The following is a 16,166-nucleotide window of genomic DNA, read 5'->3' on the forward strand; positions in this document are numbered from 1 at the left end:
TCTCATTTTCCTACAATATAAAATGCAGATAATTACCACACCTCTCACAGAGGACCGGAGTAAGGATTAAATGAGTTCGTATTTGTAAAGCATTTAGAGTATTGCCTGCTATATAAGGTTCATTAAATGATGGGATGGGTGGCCAAACACAGTGCCTCATACCTGTAATCCCAGCACTTTTGGAGGCTAAGGCAGGAGGACTGCTTGAGCCCAGGACTTCACTAGCCTGGGCAACATAGCAAAACCTCATCTCTGAAAAATACAAAAATGAGCTGGATGTGGTGGTGCATGCCTGTAGTCCCAGCTGCTTGAGAGGCAGATGCTGGAGGATCACTTGAGCCTGGGAGGTTGAGGCTTCAGTAAGTCATGGTTGTGCCAGTGCACTCCAGCCTGGGTGACAGAGCAAGATCCTGTCTCAAAAACTAAATAAATGATGGGAAGGTTTTTCTGGACCTGTAACTGGATGTGTTTCTCTGACCTTAGGGTCTCTTACACTTTTAACAGCTGAGCTGAACTCTAAGCACACACTGTGGTTGTATTTCCCCGAATAGTATGTCCCTCACTTTACATCCCCCTAGCATAGGAGGACATTGAAGATTTTAAAATCTCATTATGAACTTGTTTTTATCTAGTTCAAGGGATTAAAAAACAACAACAACGAACCATGGCATAGAAATGTTAAGCAAAAGGGACAACCAGCTAGTGGCCCAACATCTGTCCTGCCTCCATTCAGCTGATGATTGGTGTTGAATAGGGGATTAGAATTCAAATCTTCTCATCCGTAATCATTGTTCTTTCCACTTTCCTATGAGTTAGAGCTCTTACTGTTTATACCTCTGTTTTATGATGCTTTTCATTGTTCATATGTGTTTCTTATGGCTGGAATGTGACTGAATGTTTTTTAGGGCAGCGTTTACCTCCTACCTTAGCATCATCACTTTCACCCTTACTTCCCTTCTAATCTCACAGAATAGCTTGAGTGATCGTTTAAAAACATAAATTGATTTTGTCATTCTCACTTCAGTCAATGGTTTTTTCTGTTGTTGTTACACTTAAGCTAAGCCAGGATCCTTCACGTGTCCTGTAAAAATTGAGTGTTCTAGCTGCTACCTCTCTCTCCACCCTCATCTTGCTCCTCACTCTCCCGCTCAGCCACACGGCCATGGTTTAGTCTATGCCCCTTCTACCGCAGGGGCCTTGCATCTGCTGTTGCTCTGCTTGGCATTCTCTCCCCTCCCCTCCTTATCTCATGAACTTCCATGCATCCTTGGCTTAGTCCTGATGTCCTCAGGAAGCCTTCTCCAATGTGTCCTGTCCCTCTGTAGGCTGGCCTTATAGTACTAAGAATTTCTCCTTGTCCTCTCTTTGATCAGATTTGTGATCTTATGTTTATATGTGTGATTATTTGATCAGTGTGTTAGTATGTTCTCTCACTTCTCTAAAGAAATACCTGAAACTGGGTAATTTATAAAGAAAAGAGGTTTAATTGGCTCACTGGTCCACAGGCTGTACAGGAAGCATGACTGGGGAGGCCTTAGGGAAATGTTCAGTCATGGTGGAAGGTGAAGGCGAAGCAGGCACGTCTTACATGGCCAGAGAAGGAAGATAGTGAAGGGGGAGGTGCTACACACTTTTAAACAACCAGATCTCGTGAGAATTCACTCACTGTGGCAAGAACAACAAGGGGAAATCCACCACCATGATGCAGTCACCTCCCACCAGGGCCCTCCTCCAACACTGGGGATCACAATTCAACCTGAGGTTTGGCAGGGGACACAAATCCAAACCATATCAATCAGTGTTTATCTTCCCCATTGGACTAGTAAGGTCAAGCCATGTCTGATATCTCTTTCAGCCAATCTTTTATCTCTACTGCCTACTCTAGAGCCTGTTGCATAGAAAGTGCTCAAATCACATATTGGTTGAATGAAAAATCAACTATTTTATTTCTTAGCACCTAGCACAGAATTGAATGGAAATCAAGTTTTAAAGAGCACAGAGTAATGGCTCATGTCACCATACCTACTCAGTATCTACTGGCATTATACTAAGAATTTTATTTAATGGCTTCAGTTAAAAAAAAAAAGAAAAAAGCCTTCAGTATTTATTGCTGTAGGGTAGACAAGCCAACTAGTCAGAAGTAGATGTTATATGCATACTTTATCTCTTTGTCCATCAATTTTCTGAAAATAGAGATCCCAAATATTTATTTTTCTTAGTGTTTTATATCCTACCCCTCTAGTTACATTTTTTCAAATGTAATGTTTTATTTTTCCCAGTTTTATTGCAGTGTGATTGACAGAAATCATGTATTTAGGTGTGCATGATCTGATATATGGGTACATTGTGAAATGACTGCCACAATCAAGTTAATACATCCATTCCCTTACATAGTTACCAGTTTTTGTGTGTTTGTGGTGAGGACACTTAAAATCTACTCTCTTAGGTAATTTCAATATACAGTACAGTGTTACTAATTATAGTCACTATACTGTACATTAGATCCACAGAACTTACTCATTTTATAACTGAAACTTTGTACCCTTTGATCATTATCTCCCCATTTTCCTCAACCCCAGCGCCTGGCAACCACCATTCTACTCTCTGCTTCTACGAGTTTGACTCTTTTTTAGATTCCACATATGAGATCAAGCGGTATTTGTCTTTCTGTGTCTGTCTTATTTCACTTAGCATAATGCCCTCCAGGTTCATTCATGTTGTTGCAAATGGCAGAATTTCCTTCTTTTTGTGGCTGAATAATATCTTATTGTAAGTAATTAGTATACACCACATTTTCTTTACCATTCATTGATGGATGCTAAGGTTGTTTCAGGGTCTTGACTGTTGTGAATAATGCTGCAATGAACATTGGGCTATAGATACTGATTTCATTTCCTTTTGTTATATAACCAGCAGTAAAATTGCTTCATATGATGGTTCTATTTTTAATTTTTTGAGGAACCTCCATACTGTTTTCTGTAATGGCTGTACTCATTTACATTCCCACTGACAGAACAGAAGGTTCCTTTTTCTCCACATCCTAACACTTGTGTCGTTTTTTGTTTTTTTTTTATAATAGCGATTCTAACAGGTGTGAGGTGCTATCTCATTGTGGTTTTGATTTGCATTTTCCTGATGATTATTGATTTTGAGCACTTTTTCATATACCTGTTAGCCACTTGCATGTCTTAATTTGAGAAATGTCTATTCAGATCCTTTGTCCGTTTTTTAATAAAAAAGAAAAAGATTAAGAAAACAGTGAGTTTAATACATTGCAGTAGAAATTAACCAAAATGAACCATTGACAAAATGAAAGCATCCTTAATGAGCTATGGGACAACCTCTAGGGACTACTACAGGTGTAATTAGATTCTTCCAAGGAGAAAAGAGAGAAGGATACCAAACAAATTTTTTTTAAGAAATAATGGGTGAAATTTTTCTAAATGATATGAAATAAAGTCCACAGATCTAGAAAGACAAATTCCAAGCACATGAAACATGAAGAAAATGACATTAAGGTACATCATGCTCAAATTGCTCAAAGCCAGGATAAATGCAACTTTATTTTCTTAAACAACCTTTTTTCTTTTTCTTTTTTTTTTTTTTTCTTTTTGAGACAGGGTCACTCTGTCGCCCTAGGCTGGAATATAGTGGCAAGTTCTTGGCCTCTTGCAACCTCCTCCTCCTGGATTCAAGGGATTCTCCCATTTCAGCTTTCTGAGTAGCTGGGATTACAGGCATGAGCCACTGTGCCCAGCTATTTTCTTATACAATCTTTAGGCCTTTTCTTTTTTCTTGACTATCTAGAACTCTCCAGTATGATGTTGAATAGAAGTAGTGACAGCATACATTTTTTTTTTTATTTTGCCCAATGTTATGGGAAAGCATTCAGTATTTCACCATGAAATATGATATGAGCTATAGATTTTCCTTAGATGCCCCTTATCTGGTTGGGGAAGGTCCTTAATTTCAGTTCACTGAGTTTTATGAAAGGTATCGATGGTGAGCATCTTTTCACAAGCCTGCTGGCCATTTGTCATCTTTGATGACATGTCTCTTCAAGCCCTTTGCCCATTTTTTCATTGGCTTGCTTGTTTTGTTTGTTTGCAATAGAATTGTAGGAGTTTCTTGTATATTTTGAAAATTAACCTCTTATCACACACATGCTTTGCAAGTGTTTCTTCTCATGCCATAGGCTACGTACCTTTTGGTTTTGTTGATTACTTCCTTTGCTGTGCAGAAACATTTTAGTAGTCCCACTTGTTTGTTTTTGCTTTGTTGCCTGTGCTTTGGTTATCATATCTAAATAATCATTGCCAAGACCAATATCAAGGAGTTTTTTCCCCACATGTTTTTTTCTAGGAGTTTTATGATTTCGGGTCTTACATCTAAGACTTTAGGCTATTTTGAGTTGGTTTCTGTATATGATGTAAGAAGAGGGCCCAATTTCATTCTTTTGCATGGGGATATTCACTTTTCCTAATACCATTTATTGGAGAGACTCTTCTTTCCCTAATGTGTATTCTTGGTACCCTTGTCAAAGATTAGTTGACAACATATGTGTGGGTTTATTTCTGAGCTCTCTATTCTATCAGCTATATCATAATTGAGCTCCTTTTCTCTAAGATCTAATGCATATGTAATTCAAACATGGGTTCAAAAGTGCTCATCTTGACATAGTCTAGAAATCCACCGGCAGCCACTAAACCCAATGTAGGTGAGGGAACCACCGGTTGCATGTAGCCATAAGTCAGGAAGAGGGAATGGAGAGACTGAGAGTCCACATCAGCTGGAGACTAGTTCTCCACATCAGCTGGAGAACTAAGGGAGGTGGAAAGTATAAAGAGGAGATTTGAATTGGCTGCATCTTGTGAGGCCTGGACTAGACTAGGTGTCTAGGGTGAAAACATGTTCTAAAAATTCAGGATGTAGACCAAGAAAGATGGAACAATTATCCCAGCATTTAAGGGCTCTGAAAGGGGAAAATGGGTCTACTTATTTCCCATTGTAAAACCTGAGACATGGCCTTTTTCCAAGGCCCCAGACCAAACCTACTCTGGGAATGAAATAGGAGGTTCCAGGCACGGTGGCTCACGCCTATAATCCCAGCGCTTTGGGATAATCTCAGCACTTTAGGAAGCCAAGGTGGGCAGATCACTTGAGGCCAGGAGTTTGAGACCAGCCTGGCCAACATGGTGAAACCTCATCTCTACTAAAAATACAAAAAAGAAAAATTAGCTTGGTGTGGTGGCACGCGCCTGTAGTCCCAGCTACTCCAGAGACTGAGGCATGAGAATTGCTTAAACCTGGGTGGAGTTTGCAGTGAGTATAGATCGTGCCACTGAACTCCAACCTGGGCGACAGAGTGAGACAATCTCAAAAAAAAAAAAAAAAAAAAAAAAAGGCGGGAGGTAAGGAGTTAGATGTTCAAGCTGGACTCATACAGACTTGTCTGTTTGTAGGAGAGTTTTATGCAAACATTTACACCTCAAATTAAAGTAGATCTCACCCTCCAAGTAGTAGCTTAGTATGTGATCATTTGGGCTCGCTTGCTAGGTGGGGAGGCAGGGACCACTTCATCCTTCTGGTGCTGGTAACAATAGTGACTCATTTGGGGACCCTTCCCTGAGCGTTTTGTTTTGTTTTGTTTTGGTTGCTATGTTTTGACTGCATTGTTTGCAGACGACAGACAGGCAACCAAGTGGACGCTCAGTCCCACAGGTGTTGCACAACCTGTATGACCCTGGGGCAAAGGCCACAGCCGTTCTCACTCCTCCTTGTCGTCCTCTCCCACAGGAATCTGAGGGTGTTTCCTGCCACTATTGGTCGCTGTTTGACGGGCACGCGGGTTCCGGGGCAGCGGTGGTGGCGTCGCGCCTGCTGCAGCACCACGTCACGGAGCAGCTGCAGGACATCGTGGACATCCTGAAGAACTCCGCCGTCCTGCCCCCCACCTGCCTAGGGGAGGAGCCTGAGAACGCGCCTGCTAACAGCCGGACTCTGACCCGGGCGGCCTCCCTGCGCGGAGGGGTGGGGGCTCCGGGCTCCCCCAGCACGCCCCCCACGCGCTTCTTTACCGAGAAGAAGATTCCCCACGAGTGCCTGGTCATCGGGGCGCTTGAAAGTGCATTCAAGGAAATGGTAGGTATTCCTGGGAGGTATTCCTGGGGCAGCAGGGCCAGTCGGGCGCCTGCGCCAGGTCTGTCCGTCCTTCCTGGAGGGCTCCCAGAAAGCGTACGGTTTTGCTGCCCGGCTCCACCCGGATGGCCGCCTGTGATAATGGGGCTTCCATTCCCAATAGAAATTGGCAGCAGACAGAGTTCCTGGCACCAGTTGCTGGCAAAAATGTAGAAGGCTGGGTGCAGTGGCTCACGCTTGAAATCCCAGCATTTTGGGAAGCCGAGGTGGGAGGTCAGGAGTTCAAGACCAGCCTGGCCAACATGGTGAAACCCCATCTCTACAAAAATACAAAAATTAGCAGGGCATAATGGCGGTTGCCTGTAATCCCAGCTACTCGGGAGGCTGAGGCGGGAGAATTGTTTGATCTCGGGAGACAGAGGTTGCAGTGAGCCGAGATTGCACCATTGCGCTGCAGCCTGAGCAACACAGCCAGACTGCGTCTCAAAAAAAAAAAGTAAAAGAAGATGAAAGAGACAGTGCATGAGGTCATAGGCTTATTAAATACAGGCCTTATCGCTTTTATTTCCTATATTCATATTGATGCCAGCTGGTAGGATTGCACTTGGATGTGAGCATGATCACCATCTGTTTTACGGATGTGTATAAAGTCCAGTGTTGGGGGAAACAGGGTTTAGGAAAGTGCTCAAATGTCCCCATCCTATATAGATGTGATCTAAGAATGGCTGTTTTACCACAACTGGGAATGTGGTTCACACTGCAGGCAAAGTGCTGGAGGAGAACAGAGCCAGGGGCCAATATCCAAGAAGTCTTAGTTTTACCCAGGCATGTGGATTTGTCTGTTCGTTTCCATCTGAATGGGTCTGATCGGGAGTTTATCATCCTTCCCTGTTGGCCTCACTCCTGAGCATGTCCTCGGGAGAGTGCCACAGCTCTCACTGTCCCTTGCTGCCCCTCTGCCTGGCAGGAGTGCACATAGAAGCCGCCTGTGCTTTGTTCTATGCCAGCTCTTTCCCTCTCTGAGCTTACTTTATCCTGAGCCAATTATTTTGGTTTTGAAGATTTTCTTTCTTGCTGGGCAACCTGCATACAGATAAAGAATAAGAGATATTTAAGGATATTTATAAGGGCTTGAGTTAGGCAAGTGGGCGGTCATAGCCTTAAAACCTGGAGATTACAAAGTGATGAGAAGCTGTTAAATGAAGTCAAAGCAGCAAGAAGCATCTCGCCAGAACCGAGTAGGCACACGGTGCATGTTCCAGGATCTCACGGCATCAGGTAGTGTGCTAAGAAGGACAATACGTATAAATAATGACATAAATAATGACAATACGTATTGTCATCTGATTTGTTTGTAAGGCAAAAATAGTTCATATATTCACCCCTCAAATTTCCATCCTCTTTTTATTTAAATGTATCCCTTCTTTGGTCTCAGCTTTTTCTCTCCTTGTTACAGAGATAACATTTACCCTTTGACTAGCAGGTGATTTAAAATGCACCTTGCTGGGTGTGGTAGTGGTGCATTGCCTGTCATTCCAGCTACTTAGGAGGCTGAGGCCAGAGGATTGTTTGAGCCCAGGAGTTCTGAGCTGTCATGTGGGTTCAGTGTCAATGTGGTGATCTCCTTGGTGCAGAGCACCACCGGGATGCCTCAGGAGGGTTGACCCGGCCCAGGTCAGATACACAGCAGGTTATAACTCCAGTGCTTTTTTGTGCCAGTAAACAGCCACTGTATTCCAGTTTGTGCAACACAGCAAAACCCCATCTCTTAAAAAATAAAGAATAAAAATTTAAAAATAAAATGCACTTCCATCTCAAGACTGTCTGATAGCCTGCAACCCTGCAATCCCAATAAAATACCAGGAGGCTGAAAAAGATTATTTAGGAAAAAAGGAATTAAGGTAGGAAAATCGACTCCTACTCAGTCGTGGTGTAAAATCTCACTTTCTGCCTCTCTAGAAGCTCTGATGTCAATAAATGTTTCTAGACACTAATACTCAGAATACCAAGCATTGAATTTATTTTTTTTAATTATTTAGGCAAAAATTTGACAATGGGCTCTCCTGGTAATGGGAGGAAATTCAGTTTGCACGGTAGAAGTGAAAAATAAAGGAAATGTTGGGATTTTAATTTCCTTCCCTTGTGACTAGTGCCAGAGGACATCTTTTGCCTGGAGCTGCTGCATTCTCAACTTTGTCCACTAGAGGCCAATGTCACACTGACTCAGGGCTCCACAGGGGCCTCAGGCTGTTGCTGCCCCTTGATGGCTCAGGGTTGCTCTTAACAACTGTGCTGGCAAAGAAAGGTTCATTCAGAAAAATACTTAAGAGGCTCATTTTAAAAATATTTCAACTTTTAATGAACCAATTCATCACCTCACATTTTTCTTGGAAACTTAGTCCCCAGCAAAAACAAAGATTGTTTGCTTCATTTTCATGTGCAATTCATTCAATCAATAATATTTGTTGAGAACCAACTAGAAGCCAGGCTTGACTGGGAAAAGAACATTGAGCCAGTTAGGCAAAGATGGGTGTTAAACAAGTAAAATATAAATGGGAGGAGCCTTGAGAGGGGAAATACAGGGTGACGCAGGAGTCTGGTGAAGAGATGAAGGGAAAGTTTCTCTGGGGAGGTGATGCTGGCGTGCAGGGGTGCAGAAGTAGAGCAGACATGTGCGGGTCAGGGTGGGGAGAATGAATGCCCTGGGCTCAGGCAACCTGGGTAATAAACCCAGCCTGAGAAAAAACCCAGGTGGGCCAAAGGGAGCAAGCCAATGTTGCTGCGGTGGAAGATAGATCTTAAAGGTAGCAATGCCAGGTGAATGAGGAGCAAGGGTGGAGCCCCCGTGGAGACCCAGGCCCAGGTGTGCCATATCATGAACTTTTATCTTTAAGCCATGTCTTTTCCCTTTGTGTTCCTCTCAGGTTTACCCCCATGCCCTAGCTTCCTCTTCACACTTTTTTCCCCCAGATGGTCCGTCTACGTCCCCAACCTGCCTAATGCCTACCGGGGCTTTGCACTGTGAAAGGAAAATAAAAACTGGGCCTCCAATCCACTATGGAAATTGGAAATTATTAGGAAAAAAAATTAAGCTGAAAGCTGAGTCATGCAAGAAACTGCGTTTCCTTTTATTCCTAAGCAGATACTACATATGAATTGTTGAATATCTCCACAGGTAGCTACTCTGTGTTCACCTTATCTTACGGAACGTGTTGATTTACTGATTTCTGGAGCCCCAGACTATCCCCTACCTGCTCCTTTTCTCTTGGAATATGTGGATGACCATACCCTCCCTCTTTCCACTCTGGCCCACTTTTCCCCTTTAAATACTGAAGCCCTCAAATTCATCTTTGGAGAAAGGTACAGACCACAGACTGTCTCTGTGATCTGTGTTTTTTTTCCTTCCAGGCGTGTCCTTACCCTTGGCCAAATAAACTGAATGGATTGAGACCTGTCTCAGATACTTTTTGGTTGACAGCACCTTACTTGGTTGGCCTTATTATGTGAGAAGCTCACCCATTCTTTGGTCCTCATGGCACCTGGAAGGGTGTCCATACCTTGTGCTTTGCTGGGGACTGGGCCAGTGGGTACCTGCTGTCTCAGGGTAATTGTTAATACTCTCCCCTTTCACTCTCAAATGTGACCCTCTTTGGATGATGTCTTTTTAATCACAGATGCTCTTGTCTTTCTTTGCTTCATCAGAGATTTCAGAAAAACTATACTCCAGTTTCATAGAAACAATGCCTTATCCTTATTAAATTGCTTAAGGTGAGCTTCAGAATCCACAGCACAGAAATTATACCAGCTTCAAAATAATAGCTGGAAGGCCATTGCCAACTCCTTTTTCTTTCCTCCCCCTCTCAATAGTAGGTTTTTGAGAGTCATTGCCTCACCGTGTATGCTAAACTTTTTTTTTTCACCACAATAGCCACCCACTGTCTAATTTTCCTGTTTCTAGATGTTCTTTAGGTATTGCAGGCTTTGTGCCACTCTGATTTTATATAATAGGAAATTCAATATTAAGTGAGTTTTGTCATAGGGCATTTCGGCTTTGTGGCTCTCTTGCCTTCTCTTCCATCTTTAATCCCTAAAAGTAAAGTTCCCCAAGCCTTGCACCTAAGTCTCTAATTTACCTCACTGATGACATCTATGCAGCTGTCCCTCTGGAGATTCCAAGTGTCACAATATCCTTAAAAACAGAGCTTCTCCTTCACTGGGAGTTTTTGCTTTGTTTATAATAGCTCAACAACTTGGAATCAGAATTCTTTGGACTCTCTCTTTGTTTCTGTCTACCTACTTGCTGTCACCATCTGTTTGTCTTTTCCCTCAATGGAATGCTGTGATATTATGATATTCTGTCTTCAACACCATGTCCTGACATACAGCTCCTAAAATCCTTGAAATCTTCAAAGTGATAAGTATCTTTTTGTATCCTAATGAGATGACTGGTGGCTGGCAGCCTCTGGATAGATTCAGGATGGGGTCTGTACATCAAAAAGACCAAGGCAAGATTAGAGGGCTGCGCAACTAAGTAGAATCACACAGTAAGCTGCCGTGGATAATGTAGATATCAGGTGTATTACAGTGAATAAAATGAAAGAATAGCCTAATTTAGATGGGCCCAAATAACTTGGGGGGGTGTGTGTGTGTGCACGCACACGCACATATATCCTCAACATCATGGGAGGGGAGAAGGGCTGAAGGTTGAGTTGATCACTAACAGGTGATGATGTAATCACCCGTGCCTATGTCATGAGGTCTCCATAAAGACCCGAGAGGATAGGGCTCAGCGAGCTTCTGGGTAGCTGAACACGTGGAGGTTCCTGGAGGGTCACGAGGGCATGGAAGCTCCGCACCCTATGCATCTCCTCATCTGTATCCTTTGTAATATCCTTTAGAATGAACTAGCAAATGTACGTAATTTTTCCTGATTTCTGTGAGCCACTCTAGCAAATTAATCAAACCCTAGGAGAAGGGGATTTTGGGAACCCAGATTTATAGCTGGTCGGTCAGAAGCACAGGTAAACCAACCTGGGGCTTGCGACTGGCATCAGAAGTGGGGGTCAGTTTGGGGACTGAGCCCTCAACCTGTGGAATCTGATGCTATCTTCAAGTACATAATAGTGTGGAATTGAATTGGAGGACGCCCAGCTGGTGTCTTCTGCAGAACTGATTGCTTGCTGGGTATGTGGAGGAAAATTCTCACACATTTGGTCACAGAATTCTTCTGTATTGGTTGTTGTGGGGTAAGAACAGAGGAAAAACAGTTTGTGTTTTTTCCACTAAGAACTGTTCCTCTCAGTCACTAGTATTTATTGAGCTTACATCTTAAAATCAGTATTCTTTTAGACACCACTGAGGAAGTAAAAGATAAGATCTTATGGTCAGGCACTTTGGTTCACGTCTATAATCCCAGCACTTTGGGAGGCCCAGGTGGGCAGATCACCTGAGGCCAGGAGTTTGAGATCAGCCTAGCCAACATGGCGAAACCCTGTCTCTATAAAATTACAAAAAATTTAGCCAGGCGTGGTGGTGCATGCCTGTAATCCCAGCTACTTGGGAGGCTGAGGCATGAGAATCATTTGAACTCTGGAGACAGAGGTTGTGGTAAGCCGAGATCACACCACTGCGCCCTAGCCTGGGCAACAGAGTGAAACTCTGTCTCAAAAACAAAACAAAGGATCTTTTATCTGGGGACATTTGTAGTCCCACGTTATATGAATATAGAAATATGCAATATCTGATTTATTTTGATATTCTAAATAACAAAAGGAGGTAGTGAAATGTTGATACCTTTCCCAAAGGGAAACACTGTTAAAAATGTTCAGAAACACTCAAGTCAGAATAAATAGTACCTATTTCTGGGGAAAAAGTAGGCACTAGTCACAAAATACAGATGAACAGAAGAAGAAAAAAATGCTTCCAATGAGGATAGATGGTAACAGTTTCATCAAATACTCTAGGCTTCTTTGAGAGCAGCGCTTTTCATCTTTGGTCCTCGGGTTGCCTGGCACGGCGTGGGGCTTGTGGTGAAGGTGACCTCTGACCACTGGTTTTTAATACTTACTGCGCACGCTGTCAGAGGTAGGTGTGCCCCTACAACCCCCTGATTGTATCTCAGATCTTCCTTCATACTGCGAAGGCTATGTAGCAAATCCCTCCTGTGTCCACTATGAAAAGTGAGCCTTGGCTTTTTCCTAAAGGACCAAAATCTCAGGAATTTTCTGACTGACTTCAATTCTGCTTCCCAGCAAGGCCTGGCTTAGCTCTGTTTTGTCACCTATTAGATTTATATTGTCACTTAGCCCAGGACAATAGGTAAAAATAAGACAAGTGTCTTCTAAGTCCTGATTTCAAACCTTCTCCCTACTTCTCCACCCTCCCAAAAACATGGTTGAATGTTCAACATTTCAGACCCATGGAGGAAGTCAATTCCACTGCAGGGTTACTTACAGGAAGCCTTTGCCCTCCCAGAGATCAGAACCAAGTTAGCAGTGATTACCCTTTTAACCTGTTAACTATGGGATTTGAGTTCTGGACATAGCGGGGAGGATCTCAGAGTTCTATCTCCTTTTAAGAGTGGGTCTAGATTCCCCGTCACAGTCGGTTCTTAAGAAGGGAAGCAAATGGCAATATTTTAACTTATGGAACTACTAGATGTAATTCTATCACTGGGTAAATGGAAATACCAGGCAGCTAGGCTTTGTTGGTAAAACCTGTATAAATACATGGTGACATTGTGACGAAAAGGGGGCAAAGGTTATAGTTTAGAAATCTATAAATTAGTGTTTCTAGATTAATTATAATAAATTAGTGTTTTCCAAAATTAGCGTATTAATGGTAAATTGGGAACCCACATAGCTGTCTTTATTTAAGTTGGTTTTGTTTTCTTTGTTTTTGTTAGAACAGGAAGTTCCTCTAGGAAGGAATGAGCCTGTGATTCCACCAGCAGCCAGCAGGTGGAAATAGTAGGCAGTAGAGTGCTGGTTTTTCTCCCCCATTGCCTGGCTGGCAGATGGCCTTGTTCTCAGAATAAACCGGGATCAGATTTGGATACTAAAACCATGCAGAATCTGATTATTTGTGACTGACACTATTAGCAATGTGCTCAGAGCTGTGTTTTAACTCAGCTAGGGGGAGCTGCCAGGTCCTATTGGAACTACCCAACACTTGCTCCTTTCTGCAACCGGATATTGCTTTCCTTTTGCAACTTGAAATTGGTAGAAAACAAAGAATGACCTTGGAGTTGCATCATCTATGGGACTTTCAAATCAAATTATTACCATCCCGGGCAATATTTTTCGCTTACACTTCTTTCCTGCTGAATTAGTCTCATTGCACACACATCTCTGTTTGCTTTTCTTTCTTTCTTTTTTTTTTTTCTTTTCTTTTTTTGAAATGGAGTTTCTCTCTTGTTGCCCAGGCTGGAGTGCAATGGGGCGATCTCTGCTTGGCGCGATCTGGACTCACCACAACCTCTGCCTCCCGGGTTCAAGTGATTCTCCTGCCTCAGCCTCCCGAGTAGCTGGGATTACAAGCATGTGCCACCACACCAGACTAATTTTGTATTTTCAGTAGAGACGGGGTTTCTACGTGTTGGTCAGGCTGGTCTCCACCACCCGACCTCAGGTGATCCGTTTGCCTCAGCCTCCCAAAGTGCTGGGATTACAGACGTGAGCCACCGCCCCTGGCCCTCTATTTGCTTTCTCGGCTCCCATTTCTCCTTGCAACAAGGAGCAAAATAAAATCCCACATCTTAAAAACTGGATCTATTGTTTGATTTAAAGATTAACCTCGCTTAAATGTAGTATTTAAGCAGACACAACAGAAGATAACTCAGTCCTGCTATCTAGAAAGTTGCCATGGAAGGTCTTCAGGACTATTGATAAAGCAGATAAATCAATTATCTTGTTAATTGAATCTTATGAGTCATTTAAGTGATCCTTTTAGACCATACTTGAATGACAGTATATGCATGTGTTTTGCTAGTCAGTTTATTCTAGACACATGGCTCAGGGTTCATTGACAGCTAAAATGGGGAGATATTCTAAATCAGTCTTTGCTTAGTACAAAGCAGTAAGCGGTTTTTTTCCATGATTTCATTGATTTTTGTAAAAATACCAAAAACTTGAGGTTTTTAAAAAAGTAGTTCCATGTTTTTATTTATTATCTAGAATATTAAAAACGTAATCTAATCTGAAAGGCGAGGATTTGAAGAAAAAATGTAGATAATGCAATGGTAAATGTATCCTTATTGACTTAACTTATCATGTTTGCTCTGATAGTAAAAGAACCAGCCAGATGGTCCTTTAGTGTTCCTTTCAGTACTAAGATTTTGTGAAACATCTTTTAAAGAGGAGTAGGTGGTGTATGTAGGGAAAAAATAAATGTGCTATTTTGGCTTCTAGGGAGGAGGGGGAGGGAAGCAATTATTTTTAGAATATGTTCTAGTTGCACACGGTTTTAGAAGAAATAGAAGAGCGTGTTTTAACCACAGCGAATCCTTCAGGGGAGATGAAGTCTATGGAAACACGTCTTTCAAATCCTTCCCACCATGATCCCAGAGAGGACACTTGTAATCAAAGTGTGTGTGTGCACATGTGCATGTATGCACACTTATGTCCCCACACGAATGTGGGGGAGGGAAGTGGCAAACGCATGCACATGTTAGCAAAGTTTCTTGGATTAAAAAGTAGTTAAGTTCACTCTTTATGAGAAAGTGCTGCCAAATTTAGCATTCCTTATTTGGGGGAGCTACCGAGGGAGTATAGCTGAACGTAGAAAAAGGTGAAAGAAATAATGAAATCAATTAGAAAAAAATATTGAGTCACACTATTAATATAATAGCGAGGGGTTAAATGGGTAAGCTAACTGGAATGTTTCCCCCAAAGTTAAAGCAGAAAAGTTTTAGTGTTGAGCACTTTACCTTGATTTTTTTTCTTAAGGATTACATAATTTTCTAAGCAGAATTTCTTGTGATAGAAACCATGATAAATAATGTACCTACCTGTGGTGTAGCCCGAACTTGCTTAACTGAGTCCCAGAGGAATCTGTTGCCTTGGACGGCCCTGTTACGTGGACTTTTTGCACCATAACGATTCTACCTTTTGGATCGTACTAGTGGTTTGATCAAGTCTATCAAACAAACACCATTCACATTCTAGTCTATATACAATATACAAGCAGTAGGTGTTCAAATAACTTTTTGAGATGGAGTCTTGCTCTGTTGCCCAGGCTAGAGTGCAGTGGGGTGGCACGATCTTGGCTCACTGCAACCTCCGGCTCCTGGGTTCAAGCAATTCTCCTATCTCAGCCTCCCGAGTAGCTTGGACTATAGGCGTACACCACCAAACCCAGCTAACTTTTTTTTGTATTTTTAGCAGAGACAGGGTTTCGTCATGTTGGTCAGGCTGGTCTCAAAATCCTGACCTCAGGTGATCCACCTGCCTCAGCTTCCCAAAGTGCTAGGATTACAGGCGTGAGCCACCACGCCCGGCGTGTTCAAATAATTTTTAATAAATATTGTCTTTCAGCCTTTTGGGTATTCAAGCAAATATTGATTCTGACAGTGAAAAAATAATCTCAGTAGCTGAGTAGTTCCTTTTGATATATTGGATGTAGACTCTTTATCAATTTATATATTAATTTAGTAAAATATGTATCTATCATAGTATCAACTTTATATGAGTTCTTTAAATGCAAAAAAAAAAAAAGAAAAGAAATAGCAGTTCCATCCACAAACTCCTTTGTCAGTAGGGTTCGGGGTTCTGTTTTTATGGGTTTTCTTGGAGGTTAAACAGGCATCTTGATGTTTTCCTTCTCCTCTCTTGTATTTCCTTGAACTAATTCTTCCCACCCGACACCCATGCCCCTCCTTTTCATCCTCCAGCCTCCTACCACTCTTGTGTAGGTTCTGATAACCACTTTTGTCAATCGAGCATTTTAATTGAAGCATGGGTTTCTGCTTAATTATTATCTCAGCGAGCGTTAGCATTGTAAGCTTTTCATTTGTGAATTGTGGAATCTAT

The 16,166-nt window shown here is 42.2% G+C and overlaps 1 protein-coding gene across 4 annotated transcripts in view; it reads left to right on the forward strand.

Moving 5' to 3' along the window:
• The window catches only part of LOC105474038 (protein phosphatase, Mg2+/Mn2+ dependent 1H), a 366,109-nt gene that overhangs the window by 125,103 nt on the left and 224,840 nt on the right, over positions 1-16,166 (forward strand). For all 4 annotated transcript variants that reach the window (XM_071071519.1, XM_011728342.3, XM_011728343.3 and 1 more), the window contains exon 3: positions 5,797-6,141. In XM_071071519.1, the coding sequence (XP_070927620.1) occupies positions 5,797-6,141 (345 nt within the window). The remainder of the gene's footprint in view (positions 1-5,796; positions 6,142-16,166) is intronic.

Source organism: Macaca nemestrina, chromosome 10 (assembly GCF_043159975.1).
Source record: "Macaca nemestrina isolate mMacNem1 chromosome 10, mMacNem.hap1, whole genome shotgun sequence".
Classification (NCBI taxonomy): domain Eukaryota; kingdom Metazoa; phylum Chordata; class Mammalia; order Primates; family Cercopithecidae; genus Macaca; species Macaca nemestrina.